General features: G+C 39.8%; 1 protein-coding gene across 4 annotated transcripts in view; it reads right to left on the reverse strand.

Moving 5' to 3' along the window:
• The window catches only part of LOC127935065 (AT-rich interactive domain-containing protein 1A), a 55,206-nt gene that overhangs the window by 22,019 nt on the left and 13,625 nt on the right, over nucleotides 1-19,562 (reverse strand). For 2 of the 4 annotated variants that reach the window (XM_052532652.1, XM_052532653.1), the window contains exons 2-4: nucleotides 17,289-17,501; nucleotides 13,050-13,592; nucleotides 12,826-12,942 (exon numbers count right to left, since the gene is read on the reverse strand). In XM_052532652.1, coding sequence (XP_052388612.1) covers nucleotides 12,826-12,942; nucleotides 13,050-13,592; nucleotides 17,289-17,501 — 873 coding nt within the window. The remainder of the gene's footprint in view (nucleotides 1-12,825; nucleotides 12,943-13,049; nucleotides 13,593-17,288; nucleotides 17,502-19,562) is intronic. The other 2 variants (XM_052532654.1, XM_052532655.1) reach the window with 2 other exon arrangements.

Raw genomic sequence — 19,562 nt, forward strand, 5'->3', positions numbered from 1 at the left:
AAAGTATAGGAGGATATTTTGAATGCATTTATTGAATACAATTTTAATTCAATAAATTTGAACTGTAACAAGCAAACTTCAACAAGCTTTGTATTGTTACAATGTCGGTAGTACATGTAAACGACAGCAGTTTATGCAAATGAGCAATTATTTGTTGGCAAAAGTCTGCCAGATGAAGCTGAATCTCTCTCACTTTTGCTGACTATTATTTTTTGGTGAAGGTAACACTGAGACTCTTCTGCTGAGGCCTTCAGAGCTTCGGATCACATACACTTATCCAGAACATTACTTTCGTTCGTCCTCTGAAGAAGAAAACTAAACTGGTTGACTGGCAATTGTTTTAGTGCCACATTCAGCCGAGCAACTACAAAAACTCCCAAACACAGATGTTTTTGGTTGGCTTGTGAAACAACAGTAACTTAGCACAAACCTGCTAAACTACAGCCCCTGACCACACGTTTAATTCACAAGGGTAGCCAAATGATCACCCTAGAACAAAACATTATTTTTTAAATAAAACAGGGAAAAAAGCGATTAGCTGGCTCATAATGTCTGTAAATACTGTGAGACTTTTCTGGTATCTTTGTGGCAGCCATTTTATGCTGAAACTAGCAGCAGTGCTAGTCTGTCTGTCAGCTCAAAACAGAGACGACGGGGTCTATTTACAACACTTCAGCTGTTCCAACAACATTTCTGACGCAAATTACTTCAGTTACTCTAAAAAAAAAAACACACATAACATGTTTTTCATAAAGCAGGACAGTCTGACTTCGGCAGCCATGTTGTTTGACAGACACCACAGCGAGACTCAATCCCAGAAGCCTGGATTCGCTCACAAGCTCTACTCTGATGTGAGGAGTCTGTCTGTGATGGTCGTGAGGGGGCGAGGGGAAACCCTGCGGTTCAGAAGAGCAGTCACAGACTCTCACGGCTCTCTGAATGAGGAAAACCAGAGCGGGAGGGAGGAAGAGAGGACGGAAAACACACACACACACACACACACACACGAAGTACAGTCACTGCACGTTTACACAGCCACTGATTCTAGCTCTTCACACCCACATCGGAGCAGGATTTAGGGAGGAAGTGTCCCCAGTGTAGAGAGCAGTGGCTGTGCATCGGTCAGCCATGAGAGGGAGCCACAGCCCACCGACAGAGAGGAGAGATGAGAGGAGCCATTACTGCACACACACTCCTCTCCTCTCCTCTGGCCGAGCTTCACTCACACTGGTGCTGCTGCTGCTGATGTTAGGGTCAGGGATGCAATCAGGCTCTGTGCATCCATCTCTGATTGGCATCTGCTGATCTTCCGCTCATACTCTAGAAGCAGAGTACCTACCTCTCTGGACTCGTGTTAGTAAGCATCCTTCAACCTAGCAACCGCCCACACCACGCTAGCAACCGCCAAGCAATGGCAACCATCCACAACGATGTGACTGTTTAATGGGCTAGAACCACTAACTATGGCTGTGTAATAACATTAACAAACATTTAACAAAATATCACAATACTATTGTAATATTTCACTGTGAAATACATTTAGTAAAAATTAATCAAAATACTACTACTACTACTACTAATAATAATAATAATAATAATAATAATAATAATAATAATAAATAATTAAAATAAGACAATACTATTGTAATATTCAGTCACAGAATTAGTTTTAATTAAAGCCCGACCGATACCGATATTAGTGGGTAAAAAAAAGGCCAATATCGATATATCGGCCGATATTCTTAGTGTATATACTTGTTCAACGGATCACAAATCTCACAGTTAAAATTACATTAAAGTTTTTGAACGACAGAAAAAAAATATATTTAACTTGCTGTCCATTCATTACTTAAAGCGAAGTTTTTTGTTTGATACCACAGCAAATACTACTAGATTAACTAAGTAAGTTGATCTTACCGTCATCACCGCCTCAGGTGTGCATTATTTTTCTAATAATTTAATGGCCCGCAGTCAATTATTCCGTGTATACTACGGATTTGAAGATGATTTAAAGTGATTTGTCCGGGTTTTGTACTTAAATCACTATTGTGAGTAGGACTATTTCTTCCGCATCTCATCCAGTGCCTCTTTTGTAAGTACCAAAACATCGTTTTAAAGCGTTGAGGCTTGAGCCATTGGTAGCATTCTAATGCAGTTATTAATGAAGTTATTAGAAAAAAAGCGAGAGACAAAGACACAGAGAGAGAAAAAGAAAGGCTTTTGTGAATAAGGCTAGCTCTGTGCGTCCCTCTACAGTCTTCTTAACAGCGCTGTTATTACCATACTAGTGAGAAATGTAATTTGTATCCTTTAAGTTGCTACACTATATAGGCTAACTGATAAAAGCGTCAGGGCAGTGCTGACAACACATTTTTGTTCAAACAGCGTGACCATTTTTACACAGTTAACTATGCGAAGTGATATTGAACTGTAATGCGGTCAAGACAGCTGCCTGGAACTACGTTCGCTGTGCGTTTCACAGAAAATAATTGCACACATCAGAAATTTCATCAGCCAATCAGACTCAAGCATTCAATGGCCACATTGTATACGAAAGTTTTAACATGATTAAAGAGACAAGAGAACAGCCAGTAAATATAAGAACAAATACACAAATTACAAGCATAGGTAAATACAACACAATGCATTAAAAATAAAATAAGGTTGGTAGTATTCAAATACAGAAATGTAACAATTAGTGAAAATAACACTGCATAGTGTTTATTGTATAAAATTGAAAATAGATACAATATTAATTAAAAACTCCCGAACCATGGGAGTTATCGACGCGGGGGTGAACTCATTCGAGAGCGGACCTCTAGATGTACACTATGATTGTTTTCCAGTGGGTTCCTCAAGCTGAAGGGATCCCCTGAATTTGGTGTGATTCTCCATGTCATTATGGAGATATGGCCATTCAAAGTTTCAATGTTTTTCCATTAAAAAAAAACAACAACAAAAAACAACAACGTTTCATCTAGGTCCCCAGTAGCAAACAATGGAGCACGCTCTGCTGGACAAACTAAGTAGGTACACCATTTCAAGCATTTTATCTGCATTATGTAAAAAAAAAAATCAGCGGCATATTCGCTGATACCGATATATCGGTGACAGGCTCATATCGGCCGATGATATTGGCAAAAATACATATCAGTCCGGCTCTAGTTTACAACATTAATCACTTCTGAGTACTGATGCCCAGCCTGGACTGTCTGCACATAGCCACAAAAAAGGCCTGGAATATATAAATACTAACGTGATTGAGACTGTGTTTGAAGGCAAGTGACTGCTCACTTTTTCATTCTTATGCCAAAGTGTATTTCCCCCTAAGCTAAGGTATTTCTTCAATTGTTTCCAAAAGGAGAATGGCATTATTCATTACGGTCCTTCAGTTAGCCGTCCAATCACAGTGGAGGAGGGGCAGGACTAATACCAAACCGACCAATAGTCACACCCTGCTTGTACTACGATAATAATGAAGAAGTTAATATTGCTCGTCTCAGAGCAGTGTTGGGGAAAGTTTATTTTAAAAGTAATGCATTAAAATATTACGTTACTACATAAAAACTGCGTTACATTACTTTTGCTTTACTTACTGCATTTGTTAGGAGAAAGATGTTAGCTTAAATGCAATGAAAGTCGCTTTGGATAAAATTGTCTGCTAAATGCATAAATTTAATTTAATTTGTCACCTGGGCTGGGCTTGCTTATTTATTTATTTATTTTTTGTCATCAATTGAGATCAATCACATCTCAAAATTTGATTCAAAGTAGTGCAGCGACTAACGAATATTTTGATAACAGATTGATTATTCCCTTAATCGGGTTAAAAAGCTATTTTTATTTTCTGTATTTAATTTATGTAAACTACTTAAGTATCGTTTTTTGGATAAATTAATTAATTAATTAATTATATATATATATATATATATATATATATATATATATATATATATATATATATCTCGTATTTTCCAGACTATAAGTCACACTTTTTTTCATAGTTTGGCTGCGACTTATCAAAACTAATGAGACATGAACCGAGAGAAATGAACCAAGAGTAAACATTACCGTCTACAGCCACAAGAGGGGGCTCTATGCTGCTCAGTTCTCCTGTAGTCTACAACGGAGCAGCATAGAGTGCCCTCTCGCGGCTGTAGACGGTAATTTTTTCTCTGGGTTCTTGGGTCTAAATAAATGCGACATAGTCCGGTGCGACTTATATGTTTTTTTCCTCATCATGATGTATTTTTGGACTGATGCGACTTATACTGTAGAGAGAGACTTTAGAGAGACTGACAATTATGCTGCTATTCATTTCCAATGATTTATGGGACTGCTACAGTTGGCAGTGTTTCTAAAGTAACAGTGACCTCTCTGATTGGTGGATATTTCATCAGTATTATGGGTAATTGAGTTCTTCACTTGGAACTCTGCAATTTAGCATAGTTTTAGCAAATTTTTTCAACAAATTCTTCAGTGAGTTGAAATCACACTGACTTCAGGCATTTACTGAAACGTTCATCATCACTTAACTTCAGAGTTCCTGGCGTGTTTTGAAAACTCAATTTATCCATGGGGAAAATGAACGGGATTTCTTTCCGGAAAGCCGACTGTTGCACTATATGACACGGCCACTCTCTCTAAGAGTGATTGAATGTCTGTGATTGGATTTAGCAGTAAACCAATCAAAGCTGGAGCTGCCGAGCCACAGTCTGCCGAACACTCACATTTGTCGTCATTTTTTGCTTAATTATAACTACACTACATCAATGTGTTCAAATTATTGTAACAACTGAGGGTTTCCAAAAGTTAAAATATCCTTCAGTGTCGCTCTCAGAGCTGTAAATAAAAGCATTTACTGACGTGCATCTAGATGGATCCGACAAAGGCTGGGAGGGGTTCGCTGTGTGACCACATTGGGGGTCTATTGTGTGGGTCACAATGGTAGCGGGAACCACAGATGCTTTGGTGGAGGAGGCAGCCGCCCCGTCTGGGTGGAAACAGAGACGGAGAAGGGAGGAGAGGTGGATACTGGGGGGCTGGGAGCCTGACACAGAAAGAAGAGGAAAAAAACAGCATGTCTGCCTCCTCCTCTACTCCAGAGCAATGCCCCTCCCACAGCAGAGTCGCAGAGACGAGCGCGCAAAAACTGAGCATAAGAGACCAGAGATTTCAGATCTGAGAAACGTAAGGGGTTTAAATGGGAATCTGGTTACAAGTCTACCTAACCATTCCCATGCTCTAACTATTCTTTACGTACATTCTTGGCCATTGCGTTTACGCAGAATCTGGTAAATTTGCTTTTTCTTTTCATGCTTCTTCAGTTTGAAATTAATTGCAAAATGTACTCCGATTACACCTTTTAAATGATAAGGTGTTCAGATTTCGAAACATTTTCAAGTTGGTCACAAGGATTTGCGGTGGTGACCAACTGAAAGCTGTTTGATTTGTGACTTATGCATGAATGCTACACTATTAACAACGGAGCATGCACCTTTGCAAATTTAGTTCATGTGACCAGGTGCATAGTGAATGGGTGCCTTCAGCATCAGTGCAAATTATTATGAGCATCACAAGCTAAAATAATAAAATATCACCAAAAAAAAAAAGTCTTCAATCAGTAAATGAATAGAAATTGGATTGCATAAGGCACATCTCAATGGTAAATCCATGCAAACCAGTATAAATCCAATAGCATCACAGAACTGCACCTTATACATGCACATGACAACATGAAAAACATTCATTGTATTCAAAGACTACACTGGAAACACATCCGCCTGCATCACACTGTGGCTGTATGCTAGCCGCTTAATCTAAATTACACCACGGATATGAAGAGGTGTAAACAGCACAGCAGAATCTTCCAGTTGATATTTCCAGTCCGTTTCAGAACCAGTAACATTACCAAACATCAGGAATATAACGCACTAGTGGAATTTTAAAAACACAAATAAGAAAGGGTTTTAAACTTTTATCCCCAGCTGCAAACCTACACAAAAAAAAAAAAAATCACTAAATAAAAACACTGGATTGATGCCGTTCAGAAAAGTATGGAAGAGGAACGACTAGGAGAAACAGGAATAATAGGAGAGTGCTGCAGTGAGATACGGCCTTTGTGCTGTCGTCAGCCGAGCAGAAGCACTGAGAGAGAGAGAGAGAGAGAGAGAGAGCAGAGAGAGAGAGAGAGAGAGAGAGAGAGAGAGAGAGAGAGTGAGAGAGATAGAAGAGGGGGGGGGCGGGGGGCTGGAGAGCTCAGAGTGGGTGTGTGTGAACAAGAAAGCAAGAGAGATGACGAAGGAATGGAAGGAGAGCATGAAAAGACAGAAAAAACTACAAGTGAAACATATTTGATGTATGAATCCTTGAAACAAAGCAAATACTGCAGCTCTTCTTGCATCCTGCTTGATTACACTAACGGAGAGGACGAGGGAACAACTGTGTGTGCAACAGAGAGCACATGAACGAGAGCAACGGCCCCTGAACCTGAATAAGCCACGCGCACACAGGAAGACCCAGAATAGCAACAGGAAACACGCCCCAGACTCTGAATACTGCAACAGCACAGCCGTGCAAAACAGGACGAGAGCTGCACTGAACCGCTGCCTTCAACAGCATTCAGTTCACACAGAGACGGAAAAACAACCGGTTTACAGTTAAAAAGGGACAGTGTTATTCTAAAAGATTGCAGCAGAAATATACACTCATATTAGATTAGATTTCCTTCTGGAGAAACTGTGAACAGTTTTTGTTAATATGCAAAACGCCCCTACAATGCTAGTGTGTTCTGAGTAACTGCCAGAGCGCTGTAAGAGCCAAGGAGAGTCAAAAGGTCCCAAATAATAAGGCAGTATCACAATAAATACTGTGGCGATGGTATAAAGTGTCAATCTGAGATTTTAGATCACAGTACATAGTTGACATGCATCTTGTTTTATAGAGTTATTAAGCACAATAAGCTGTCAAAAGAAGAACTATTCATGCAGACACAGCCGACTGTCAATGTCAACAATGAAACATATACACTGGTAAAAAGTGAAAGTCAGTATATTAGATGTGTGCAGTCGGTCTTAAAGTGACAGCAGACTAATAAACCAGCTGCTAAAAAAAACAATCAACTAAAAAAAAGTATATATATATTTAATTTTAAGGGGCTTTTGAAATCATTTGAGATTTATTCAGTGAAGAATAACATCGAAGTTAGATGAAAAAACAAACAAACAGCTTTTCTGACTGATATAACACAATGTTAACCATTTGTTAATTCTCTAAAACGCATATTTTACATTCACAATTCATTTAAAAGCCTCTTTTGTGTAAAAATAGTAAATAGTATCAGGTCCTCTTGTTTTTCAACCTAATAAATGTTTTGGAGCATTAAATAGTTAATAAAGAAACGTCATTCTAATGTTCATTATATTAGCCGCACTTATGCTAACGATTAACTACTCTAATAACAGCATTCATTTCAATCTGACATTTAAATTAAAATATTGAATAATATTCATAACAGAAGCAGTGTTTCCCACAGCCTTCCACTCTATTTTTGGCGACATATTTATGCAAATTAATTTTCTGCCAGCAGGAGGCACTTGTAAAGCGGAATTTAATTTCTGAGGGGGGAGGGGCATGCACTGAACGCAAGCAGCTTACGCTCTTCTGTGTCAGCCGCGAAACAATGACTCTTTGATCTACCTTTTTTTAAACTTTGATTTGAACAAAAACAGCGCATGAGCGCAAGCTGCTTGCGTTCAGTGGATGTTCTCCAAAATGGCGCTATCGAGATGTGGAGAGACTCAGCAGACTAATTTATGAATAAAGTCGCTATTTTTCTTTTCTTCGCATTCAAAAAGTATTCTTGTAGCTTCATAACATTACGGTTGCATCACTGACGGCAGACGGACTACTCCGATGATGCTTTTCCTACTTTCCGGGACCTTGACAGTCCAAGTTACTTGACAGTCACAAGCCTCCCGGTTTAAATCCAAAATATCTTAAATTGTGTTCTGAAGATGAATGAAGCTTTTACTGGTTTGGAACGACATGGGGTAAGTGATTAATGATAATTTAATTTTGGGGTGGAGTATCTCTAAGAAATAAAGTCTTTGAGAAGTCAGAATATTATTATTGCGTAAGCACTCTTCTTCATACTTTTAGCAAAATACTATCAGTTTTTCCTCAAGCTACATTTTCTGAGGCATCATTCATGTAGCTAAAACAGGTAAAATACAGTTGTTGAAGTCACTAACACGAAGCATGTGCGAGTATAACCGTAATGCTTGCCTTAGCAAACACTATTAATAAATATAAAAGCTGCAAGAATAAAAATAGAAACAAATACGCCACTTTCTGCAACCAGACAGCACAACAAAGAGAGCGTAAAAAAAAAAAAAACGCAACAAGGACAAAGCTGTTAGATGGGAAACTAAGTGAAAAGGAACAGGGCAGAAAGGGAGAGGAGAGACGGATGGAAAGAGTCGAGGACATCTGACAGTACTGGAGCACTTGGCACTGGCGCTCGCGGTCTAGAGATTGGACAAAAATGCGGGTGGTCTTGAAATTATGTCAGCCGCTGGGGTTCCTGTGTGAAAATGGTTCAGTCTCTCTCTCTCTCCAATACACTTTTCCTCTCTTCTCTTTCATTTCCTCGCTTCATCCTCAATATCCTGCCTCAATCCATCCCGATGCCCTCTTTCCCAACTAAACATCCATCTCCTTTCAACACAGTGTTACTTACTAAATTTTTGCAGCTAAGTTACATAATAACTAGTTTAAAATGACTTATTAACTCTTCCCCCACCATTGACAGAATTGTTTCGAATGCTTTCACTGTTAGGGGGCACTATTACACATCTTCTGAAAGAACACTGATTCCCTGGATCAAAACACGTCAAAGAAAACGCGACTGCACGTATAAGCAAAATAACGCGATTTTCAAGAATTAAACAGCATAGTAAAAAAGGCTGTTGACGGAAGCAATGGACTCCATCGAAGTTTTGATTGTTATGAATCGGATTCAGATGTAGTCTTTGACGAAAATTAGATATTTTCGTCAAAGGCTTGGTTCTCTTTTTTGACATTTCACGTTCAGATATTCATACAATAAATATTTTGAATTCCATGAAAATTTTGTGAAAAAAAGCTTCGGGGGCTGCCGGGAAATGGGTTTAAGGTATAGTTCTCCCAAAAAAGAAAATGACCCCATGATTTACTCGCCCTAAAGCCATCCTAGATGTATATGACTTTCTTCTTTCAGACGGATTCAATCAAAAATTTAAAATAAAAATGTCCTGACTTTTATAATGGCTTTATAATGGCAGTGAAAGGGGGCAGTGATTTTGAAGCCCAAAAAAAGTGCATCCATCCATCATAAAAAGTGCTCCACACAGCTCCAGGGGGTTAATAAAAGGTCTTCTGAATATTTTTACATATCAAAGACTGCACACAATTATTATAGTGTGATGCATCACAATCATTGAATTGTTACACACAAAATATTCCAGTCCCATTTTCTCTTAGCATCTCTCTTGTTTTCCCAACAGGCCGGGTGCCTCTGAGTCGGAATTACTACTCCATAAAACATTTCCTCTGGGAGAAAGAGGGGGAAAAACGAGCAAGCATGTGACTAACATGTGACCTTCCCCTCCAGGCCCGAGCCCACTGACTTAATATACATCTCAGAATAAGAAGCCATCAAAAGATTATGGACGAAAGCTGACTTTAAGTGAGGATTTTGACTTTGAAGAAAGCGTGTGAGAGAGATATAATAGCAGTGTGGGAAGTGAAGGACTGAGGGTGACGAACCCCTGAAGTCACGGTGGAGTTTAGCAGTACAGAGGGGGGCGGACACTGCTTGGGATAAGCTGCACTTTGAGGAAGGGCCACAAAAGGCCATTAGAAAAGAACTGGAGGAGATTAGAAGTGTTCATGTTCTCTCACGCACAGAGAGGATATATCACTTCCAGAGCGTCCCACAATTGAAATCACAGGCCACTGGAATCTCCCCAAGCCAGATCTGTGTCGCTCGTATACACGGACAGAAACACCATTATCATCAACCAAAGGGAAGAGGACTTGATTTGATCCTCGACTGATATGAACCACTCTGCATTGAGATTAATTTGGGAAATTAAAAGAAAAAGCATAATTCAAAACTAATTAATCAAGATCACGGCAAAAGATGCCCAGTCTTTCTGCCAATGAAGACACAATCTGGAGAATCGGCTCCAGCTTTCTGTCGTTTTCCGTCTTGGCGTGCATCAGCGTACATATGACAGAGACATTATGGTAAACCAGAGCGTGTCTACGGAGGACTACACCAAATGGGTATTAAGTAAAAACAAATGCAAGCACATGAAAGGTAGCATCTTGCCAACAAAAACCCATAAGTCCAATTAATTTTGTTGTCAATATAATTGCCAATCACAGCCCCTTTAACATGGTGGTTCCTAACCGAGGAGTAAAGGCCCAAAATAATCCAAGGGGGGCACAGGGATAGTTCACCCAAAAAAGAAAGTGAACATAATTTACTCCTCATGTTGACGCAAACTCTTGAACAAAAAAATATATATATTGAAGACTGTCGGTAACCAAAGATATGCTGTTAGTATTGAACACTGACTTCCATAGTAGGCAAAAAAATACTACTCAAGTCAATGGCTATCAGCAACTGTTTGGTTACCAAGTCTTTTAAAACAACTTTGTGTTCAACAGAAGACAGAAACTCACACACGGCTGGAACAACATGAGAGTGATTAAACTATGACACCATTTTTGGTGAACTCTTGGAGGGCCTTCAAGTAAAAAGGGTTGATGACCACTGTTTTAACTTCTACGTACCCAATCAGAGCCAACATCAGTAGCAGACAGCTATAATCAATCATTGCTCTAGCGGTATTGCTCGCTGCATCACTAGGACTACTTTTATTGTACAAGTGTTTTCAAATGCTAATCTCAACCTGGACTGATAAGTTACTGCTTAAACCATTAACAAGATTTTAGAAAAGTACTAGTAATACCAGTATCCCTGCACATTATACATGCATGTGTGGCCTCACTGATGTCAAACCAAAGAGAAAATTGATTCTTAGGTCGAGCAACTTACATTTAAGATGATTAAAAAAGACTCTTGTTTGTTTTAATAATGTAGAATGATAAAGTAAAAAGAAATTAATTCCGACGTCATGTCAAACCACCAATTTAGTTTTACTGATAACCTACACAAAACAAAATACAGGCACTACTGAATCAAACGGTTGGGAATACTGTAAATATCATTCAGTGGAGACATCACATCATAAACAAAAACAAACCGTTCACAGAGAGCTGACAAAGTGTGCGGTTGCTAGACGTGTTCATTCGTTGCGATGAAGCAACGATTATCAGGAAACCAGCTCACCCAGTCAGACTGGTTCCTATCGACTCGCTGAAAACTCTCTGTAGTTGCCAGCTTTAATCCACACCAACGTGCATGAAATCAGTCCTCAAAACCCAACAAATGAAGACTAGCCCTAAAAAACCCAGAAGTCTCATTGGGCTATTTCCAGGAGGCGAAAGAACAATGTTTTTGCATCAGGACTTAATCCTTGTAGAAGTTGAAGCAGCAAGGAGTTCCATGTGTAGACCTTTAAACAAAACACCATGTAACAATACAAATAACCCAGTATTGCTTCTCAGCATGCAAGCTTCAAGCAGTTTTTGTTACACAGCTGGATAACACGCTCGCAGGTCAGGTAGTGATTTGGAGGTGTTGTACCTTTGGTGCCGGCCGGGCTACAGTTAGCAGTAGGGGCTAATCTACCGTGAGAGTGGAGCACGTGGGAGATGCTAGTGAAGAAGGGGTCAATCGAGGGCTACATTACTGCCTTTCCCGCAGGCAACCGTGGGGATTCCTGGGATTGAATAAAATCTCTGCCAATCTCAGTCACAGGCTACGCTACGTAAGAGTGAAATATATAAATAAAAAGAGAAATAAGAGGAAATCACATCCTGAGGGCATCCCCCACTGACAGAGACTGAATGATCTCGGTTGACTCCCTCGCTCCTCTTTCCTTCTCCAGCCCTCCAGCTCTCTATTAGACACCTCTCTCTCTCTCTCATTAATTATCACAACTCATTTGGAAATTTCGGAGACACTGTTGCTCTGAATGAGCTATTTGTGTCTGCTAACCTATAAACACACACACATCCTGAATGTTTTTCACCCTGACAGATGATGTGCACACCTTGGAGTTTTCACTGACCTGGTTTCCAAAAGCAACTAATCTCGCATGGCTCAACTATTTTGGCGTCCACGCTTATCTTGGACTGGAAGTAACCTTGTGACCAACTTGTAGAACGATATAAAGTTTATGCTGGGTAAATCAGGAAAGTCAGTACCACCACAATAACATTAAGGTGCAAAAAACAGAGAGTGATGCAATAGTTTTCACGCAAGGCTCTACAGAAAGTTCTGCAGAGTGTAGCTCAGTGCACACAGAATGCATTTTTCCCTTTCAATGTGCTGCTTTTCCATTGTTTTTCTATGTACATGCACTAAACAGACATCTATGAGCGATGCGGTCGCATCTCATGTCTTTTGCAGGGCCTCATACTCAACCTCCATGTTTTTAAGATGCTGTGTCAGGTTTCAGGCTTTTACAGTTTTTAGGTCTACCCCCAGAGTTTTTATATGCTGTCTGTAATGGTCAACTACAGATATTCCATTAAGTAAACAACGAGTTACCACTACAAAACTGATTTCCTCATCAGGACAGCTTATCTTTGTTTTGAAAGCTAACACGGCATGAGGTTAGTCTGGTTTGAAACCCTCATGGGACTCACAGGAAGACTGGAAGGTCGTCCCTGCATGGTTTCCTCTGGACCCCCCTTCCCGGACCCCATGGGCTGATTGGAGGAAGGAGCTGAAGACTGAGAGCTGAAGGAGTCTTGAGACAGCTCCTGAGGAATAAAGTCACGACAACTAAATGTAGACGCACTTCTGAAAGGGTAACACGGATGGCGTTCAACTCCAAGTGAAAACCCACCATATTGATTTTGGTTTTTACCTGAGGTGGTGGAGGAAAGCGCTGGAAGGGCGACTGCTGCTGAGACTGCAGTGGAGGGGTTTGGGAGTACGGTGAGGGCTGACCCTGTCCTGAAGCTTGCTGGGATGACTGAGGGGGTGCCGAGACGGGCGGCTGTGATTGTGACGGGCCCTGCGGCTGTTGTGAGGGTCCCTGCTGCTGAGGAGGCTGTCCTGGAGCCGAAGGTGGTTGAGTGTATCCGGGCTGGGACCCCTGCTGGCCCTGAGACGGACCCTGGGACTGAGGGGGACCCTGGGACTGGGGAAAGGGTGGCTGTCCTGACTGTGATTGTGGAGTCTGGGAGTACGGAGGCTGGCCCTGAGGGGGACCATAAGGGGGCCCACTCTGGCCATGGGGAGGAGCAGGGGGTTGCTGGGAGTAAGGGGGCTGAGAGGCCGCTCCAGTGGAGGGCTGCTGGGGGTATGGAGACTGCTGGGGGCCTCCGTGAGGTGAAGGGCCCTGTTGTCCGTAGTAGCCACCTTGGTTCTGAGCATAACCACCGGGGCCATGCTGTCCAAAGCCAATCTATAAAGAAAACACAGCGGGAACCAAAGAGTGCATCAATTTACAAGCAAACAATCATTTCGCAATGTAGAACTATGAACTAGAGAAATCTGTGAGCATCTGTAATGGTCGGTGTGTGCTATAAACCCTGATCACAATGCATGCAAACCAGAGCTGGTTATTGGCACTGATTTGCAGATTTGAATCAGAGTCACAAACTATTGATTTCTCATTGATTTAATATGGCATTATCTCAGTCACACCATCGTTTAATGTTACGGTAAAATCTAAACCGCGACAGATCGTTTCTTCCGTATTGTGCCGTGAGTTGATTGTATTTTGAAATTTGAAAGTGCGCTTGTAGTCCACTGCGAAGGAGCAGAGCTCAAGTGCACTAAATAACTGGAGAAGTGTTGCATACGTCACCAGAGAGAAGTGCGTCATTTCACTGGAAGATTGAGTAATGCACAGATTTTTTTATTTTTTTTTCCCCATTTAATTCCAATTACTACAGTAATTTTGCCATTTATGATCATTGCATACTTTGGGTAACATTTGGTATTATATGAAATGCAAACATATGTATGAATATTATTTTAACTGAACATTTGCATATTTGATACATCAGGCTTTTATGGGTCATGTTAATTTAATATAGTAAGAAAAGACCTCATAAATACAATATAAATAGTAATCCGTAAATAAAACCGTGAGAGCTGCAGGGCCAGACTCCCTACAAACACTAAAACCCTTCACTGGCTATTTCAAGCATCCGCTGGAAATGTAGAGTAAGAAGCCCTGGTGCAATGTTTTTATTATTTCTATAAAAAATGGACACAATAGGTTGTGATCATTTACATACATTTACATATGTAGGTCATTTCCCGCTTATTGGTATCAACTAAAATGTGTGTTATAATGATGAGAATCAAGTTGGCAAGTGAGCGTCTTAACAGAAGTTAATGTACACTGTGAGATGTGTTCATTCGCACTCGGAAAAACCTCACAATAGCAGCAAAGAGACATATTTGGGGTTTCATGAGACAGAGGTCAGTGTTTTCTACAGAGCTCTTCTCCATCTGAAGGACCGGTGTGCACTGTGCACACGCTTGAATTTCATTACTTTCAGTCAGCATACAAAAAAATGTGACCTTGCTGGAGAGTGTACCGTGTGACACAAAAGCCTGATGGTGACAAGAAGGGCACTTTCCCTCTCAAGGAGAAAGGAAATATAAAAATGGGGAAGAAAAACGCCTCTGACGGGGAGGTTTAATAAAAACAACCTGAAGTGCGTGTTCTGTGCCAGTCTACAAATGGATGGCACTCCAGCACATCTGCTTACTCGACACAAGCACAATGTGGCACCCTGCGCAGACAACAGGATGAAGAAAGGCAGGCACTTCAGACGTGAGAGGAAATCCCCATGTGACAAACCTGAGCCTCGCCGTGACCTCATAACCACCTTATTTGAAAGCACAGATGAAAAGACCCCATGAGCTCATGCTGCAATGCTCAAGAACGTCTTAAGAGCATCAGAAGCCTTCAAGGTTCGAGCTGAGACTCTGAAAAACAAAAACCTGGCAGCAGAGGAAAAGGTCTGCCCACTATAGACACCAACAGAATGGCTGGGCCTGAATACTACTGTATGGAGCTAAAATAGTCTTCATTTCTTTTCTACCATTTTGAATAATGTAGCTTCTGGCCCTTATTGTCCTCCACAGTAGCTTTTTCCCTCCCCGATATGATGCCAGAAATTTCATTTTTGGTTTAACTCTTTGGTCGAACCTTTAAAATGCTGTCTATATTATTAAAAAGTCAACAATGATGTGTCTGATGTTTTAACACTAACAACAAGTGCTACTGCAGAATGATAGAAAGGGTCTCTTTATTAACAGCCCATTGAGAAAACAAAAGGTGATTTGTAAAATTTTACATTTTTTATTAAACCAAACAAAGTACAAGTATGTGAAAAATGTCACTTGTAGTCGAGTATTTCTGACAACTGAGCTTTGGCAAACCCTACTGAACGTTATTTTTGTCCATGCATCTGCTAATAATTGTTTTTCTGTTTGGCCGATATGTCAGAAAATAAATGCTGATTTTGACAACTAATAATCCTTCAATTTTACCCTGGCAACTTTGGAAAACTCAGCTGTTGAAAAACACTATAAAAGACCTACAGAATCACAAATCGCCATCTTAAAAAATAAATAAATATTGTTTTACAGATTTATCAAGTGTTTTTATATTTGTTAATTTTAAAATGATACATTTAAGTAAATATATAGCAAATGTAAAAATATAGATTTAATTTTTAAAATAGTTTCTTCTGCTCATCAAGCCTGCATTTAATTAATTAATTAATTAATCAAAAATACAGAAAAAAAACAGTAGTTTTGTGAAATATAAAAAAAAAAAACTTTTTATTCCAACAATCCTGAAAAAACTATCACAGGTTCCCAAACAAATATAATGCAGTAAAATGGTTTCCAACATTGATAAGAATAACAAATCAACATATTATACTGAATTCTGAAGGATCATGTGACAATGAAGACTGGAGGAATGATGCTGAAAATACAGCTTTGACAACAGTTAATAAATTACATTAAAAAGTATATTAATATAGAAAATAGTGTAGGGCGAAATGGTAATTTTTCATATCGTCAGCCCGTGAGATCGACGATACACGATATTATCGTGAGTGGGTGGAGCAAGAGAGAGACTCTTTGTTCTTGTCATAGCATAACTATTTGGTGTTTTAAACCGCAAAGATGCACGAGAGAGAGCCTGTAGAATCACAAATAATCGAAAAAATATACTTTCAGACAAACTGATAAATTAACGTTAAATATAAAAATACTGTATTTAAAACAGCTAGTTCATATATAGTCGCACGCAACTGTGATATCGCGCGTCCTGTGACAAATCTGCTGCATCTGCGCACAGAAGTTATCAGTCTAAATGTTCTGCAAAATCAGTCAATGGGGAAAATCAATAGTAGATTTAATCAAGTTCAACAGTTTAACCCTAATATTGGACATAAACGAACACGTTATATATAAAGTATTAAAAACAGGTAAGTTGACATATTATGAGTAAAGTTGAATTGAACTGATGCATCAGTCATACATCGCTCCTTGATGAGCTTGACACACCGCCACAGAAACAAGAAGCATTCTGACATAATTGTGAAATTAAACTCGGTTAGTGAGGGCTCGTTTAAAAAAAAAAAAAGAACATATAAATAGGTCTTTCAGATACTTGTTAAAGTGCAATGAAATACTTTATATCTGCAGACGATGTACGCGTGCGTGCGTGCGTGCGTGCGTGCGTGAAATGCGGTGCTGAAGTGAAATAGCTGGGCAGTTTGATAGCCGAATTATAATAGGCCGCCCAATAAAAATTATAATAATTATTATTATAATTTAATACTTTAATATGAGAATGAGCTTAATATAGTCTAAACTAACAACAGACATCTGCTATCTTCGATATCTCTGACTATCGTCGATACAAGATACTATCGTCTATCGACACAACCCTAATAGAAAACCATTATTTTAACTTTGAATAGTTTAACAGTATCACTCTAGTGCATTTTTGTTCATATAAATGCAGACTTGAGCAGAAGAAAAATAAATTAAAAAAAACACACACTGAAAACCACCATAAGTGGCCATCCAAAAAACAAAAACATGAATGCGCTGGGCTGACCTGTTGTCCGTACTGTATTCCGCTCATGCTTCCGGGAGTGCGGCCCTGCATGCCCATAGGATACCTCTGGGGTCCCGCGGGCCCGTAACCCTGTCCTGGGAAAGGAGGACCCTGTTGGGAGCCAGGGGGAGGCCCCTGCTGCTGAGAGTAGGGGTTTCCACCACCATAGTGCTGCCCTCGAATTTTCCCCACCTGGTCCATGGGGCCTGGAGGCTGAAAGAGACAAAGAGAACGACAGTAAGCACTAATAATTCAGCGGCACGGTACAAAATCAGCGAGTGCCACACAAGAGGAGAAATTACTGTGGTATGTTTCACTGAGTCGACTGAACGCCAAGCATTTGAGTCATTCATCCTCTGAAAGCATTCACTTAGGCCTATCTGGTTAAGATGAAGTCAATGGTGATCAATATCAAGAGAGACGGAAAACAATCCCAATGCCATATAAGAGCGTATTAATCAGAGCACAGCAAAGCCACACCAGCCCAAATCAAAAACAGATCTGTGTGCTTCAAAAGAGGAAACTGTCAGTGAAAGAGTGAGAGAATGAAAGCAGCGCTTCTGAAGCTACATGAACAGTCAACTTCCCTTTGAAAACAGACAAGAGGAAACACGCATGTACGGTGACTGGAGTGTGACCCAAACATCAGCGCTCAGGAGAGAGAGAGAGAGAGAGAGATCAGAATAAAGTCTTTGGGACTGCAAGAAGGAGCGTGGGAATTACACCAAGATGACAGTGACAGAAACTTCGCCGATGAACTGCCCATCGTTTCTCCATTTGTAAAAAGACAGGCCTCGCTTTCAAGCGTTCTGATTCTGAAGTTGTTTTATGAGACTCAATAAATAGAAAGTTAACGGAAAGAACAAAACCACATTGTTCACATTATAAATCAGCAAAACTGTCTACACTGAAAGAGTGGAGCGCATGACTCTTGGTTTCTGCTCTTATTGCTGTTAACAGCGTTTACTGTTTGTTTGAACACATGTCTGCATGATTTTTTACTGTACATTTCACCTTGACAGTCACCACTGATCAGCTACTCCTAAATGTAATGTAGAAAGTTTAGGAATTGAAATGGTCCCAGCAGCTGTAATGAGGCTCTAATGAGGTATGAGGAAGAAACAACATGTGATTTTTAGACCAATGCTTCTAGTGTGGAAAGCTCAGTTGATTAATGAAAGAAATATAGTTCTGTAGCTCACAAATCCAGCACAGAGACAGCTTTAAGAGTTTATTTTTGAAACCACACAGGGCCCTATGATTTCCACGATCCGAAAGGAATTTTCTGTCCTATACGGAATTTCCCAATTTATGAATGAATAAAAGTAGGTCAGTACACTCAAATCGAATTGCAATACTGACCAGTGTCTGTAAATATTAAACCAAAAAAAAACTATTTTTATATGAAACAGGAGAAAAACTACCGTCACATATACTCACAACAAATCTCTTGACGGCAATCTGGCAAAACAAAAGATTGGGTTAACTTGAAGAAATTGACAAATATACTACTATTGTACGGTAGAACCTAAGTCATAGTACTAGTACTGCTGCTACCAAAATTAAATGTAAAACTTTATTTTTAAGCAAAAAAAATTATTTCACGTTTTCATTTAAATAGAAAACCTGTTGCATAGCACTTTGCTTGCAAAAAATAAAAATAAAAAATAAGTGTTATTTTCATTTGATTAAAACATCAGTTACATTAATGTTAATAATGGGCACTACGTTGTTTTTTTTTTATATAAACTGCTGTTAACTAATAAGTTTTGTGTTTAAAATGGGAAAAAAATGGAATCTAGAAAAATGTAAAAGAAAAAAAATGGAATTTGAATTTTTTAGGGAAAAAAATGAAACTGATTTTATAAGGTCCTAAACACAGCAGTGTTCACATGTAGAAGAACGGAAGGTGTTTTATCTCATCTACATGCAGTGATAAAGCCGTCCAGACGAGGTTACAGCTGAGATCAGTGAAGCCTTTGACCGAAAGCGTAATGGAAGATGAAGGAGAGTTATTCTTGAACAAAGACCTGAGCAAACCTCTGACCTCAAGTTGCCATCTCCATTTACAGTCTTGGGATTTTACATGGTTAGAATGAGTAAGATATAATGCTGCTGCATGTCTAGTTAAAACTATTACTTCATTCATTTTTTTGTCGCTTTGAGGAAACGGCCCACAAATCAAGACGGCAGGCCAATGGACGTCTAATTCCTCCTTCTGCTCGAGACTGTGGTAAACATGCAGTTGTCGGCACGTTCCCGCATCCAGTCTGA

This window comes from Carassius gibelio, chromosome A19 (assembly GCF_023724105.1).
Source record: "Carassius gibelio isolate Cgi1373 ecotype wild population from Czech Republic chromosome A19, carGib1.2-hapl.c, whole genome shotgun sequence".
Lineage (NCBI taxonomy): Eukaryota > Metazoa > Chordata > Actinopteri > Cypriniformes > Cyprinidae > Carassius > Carassius gibelio.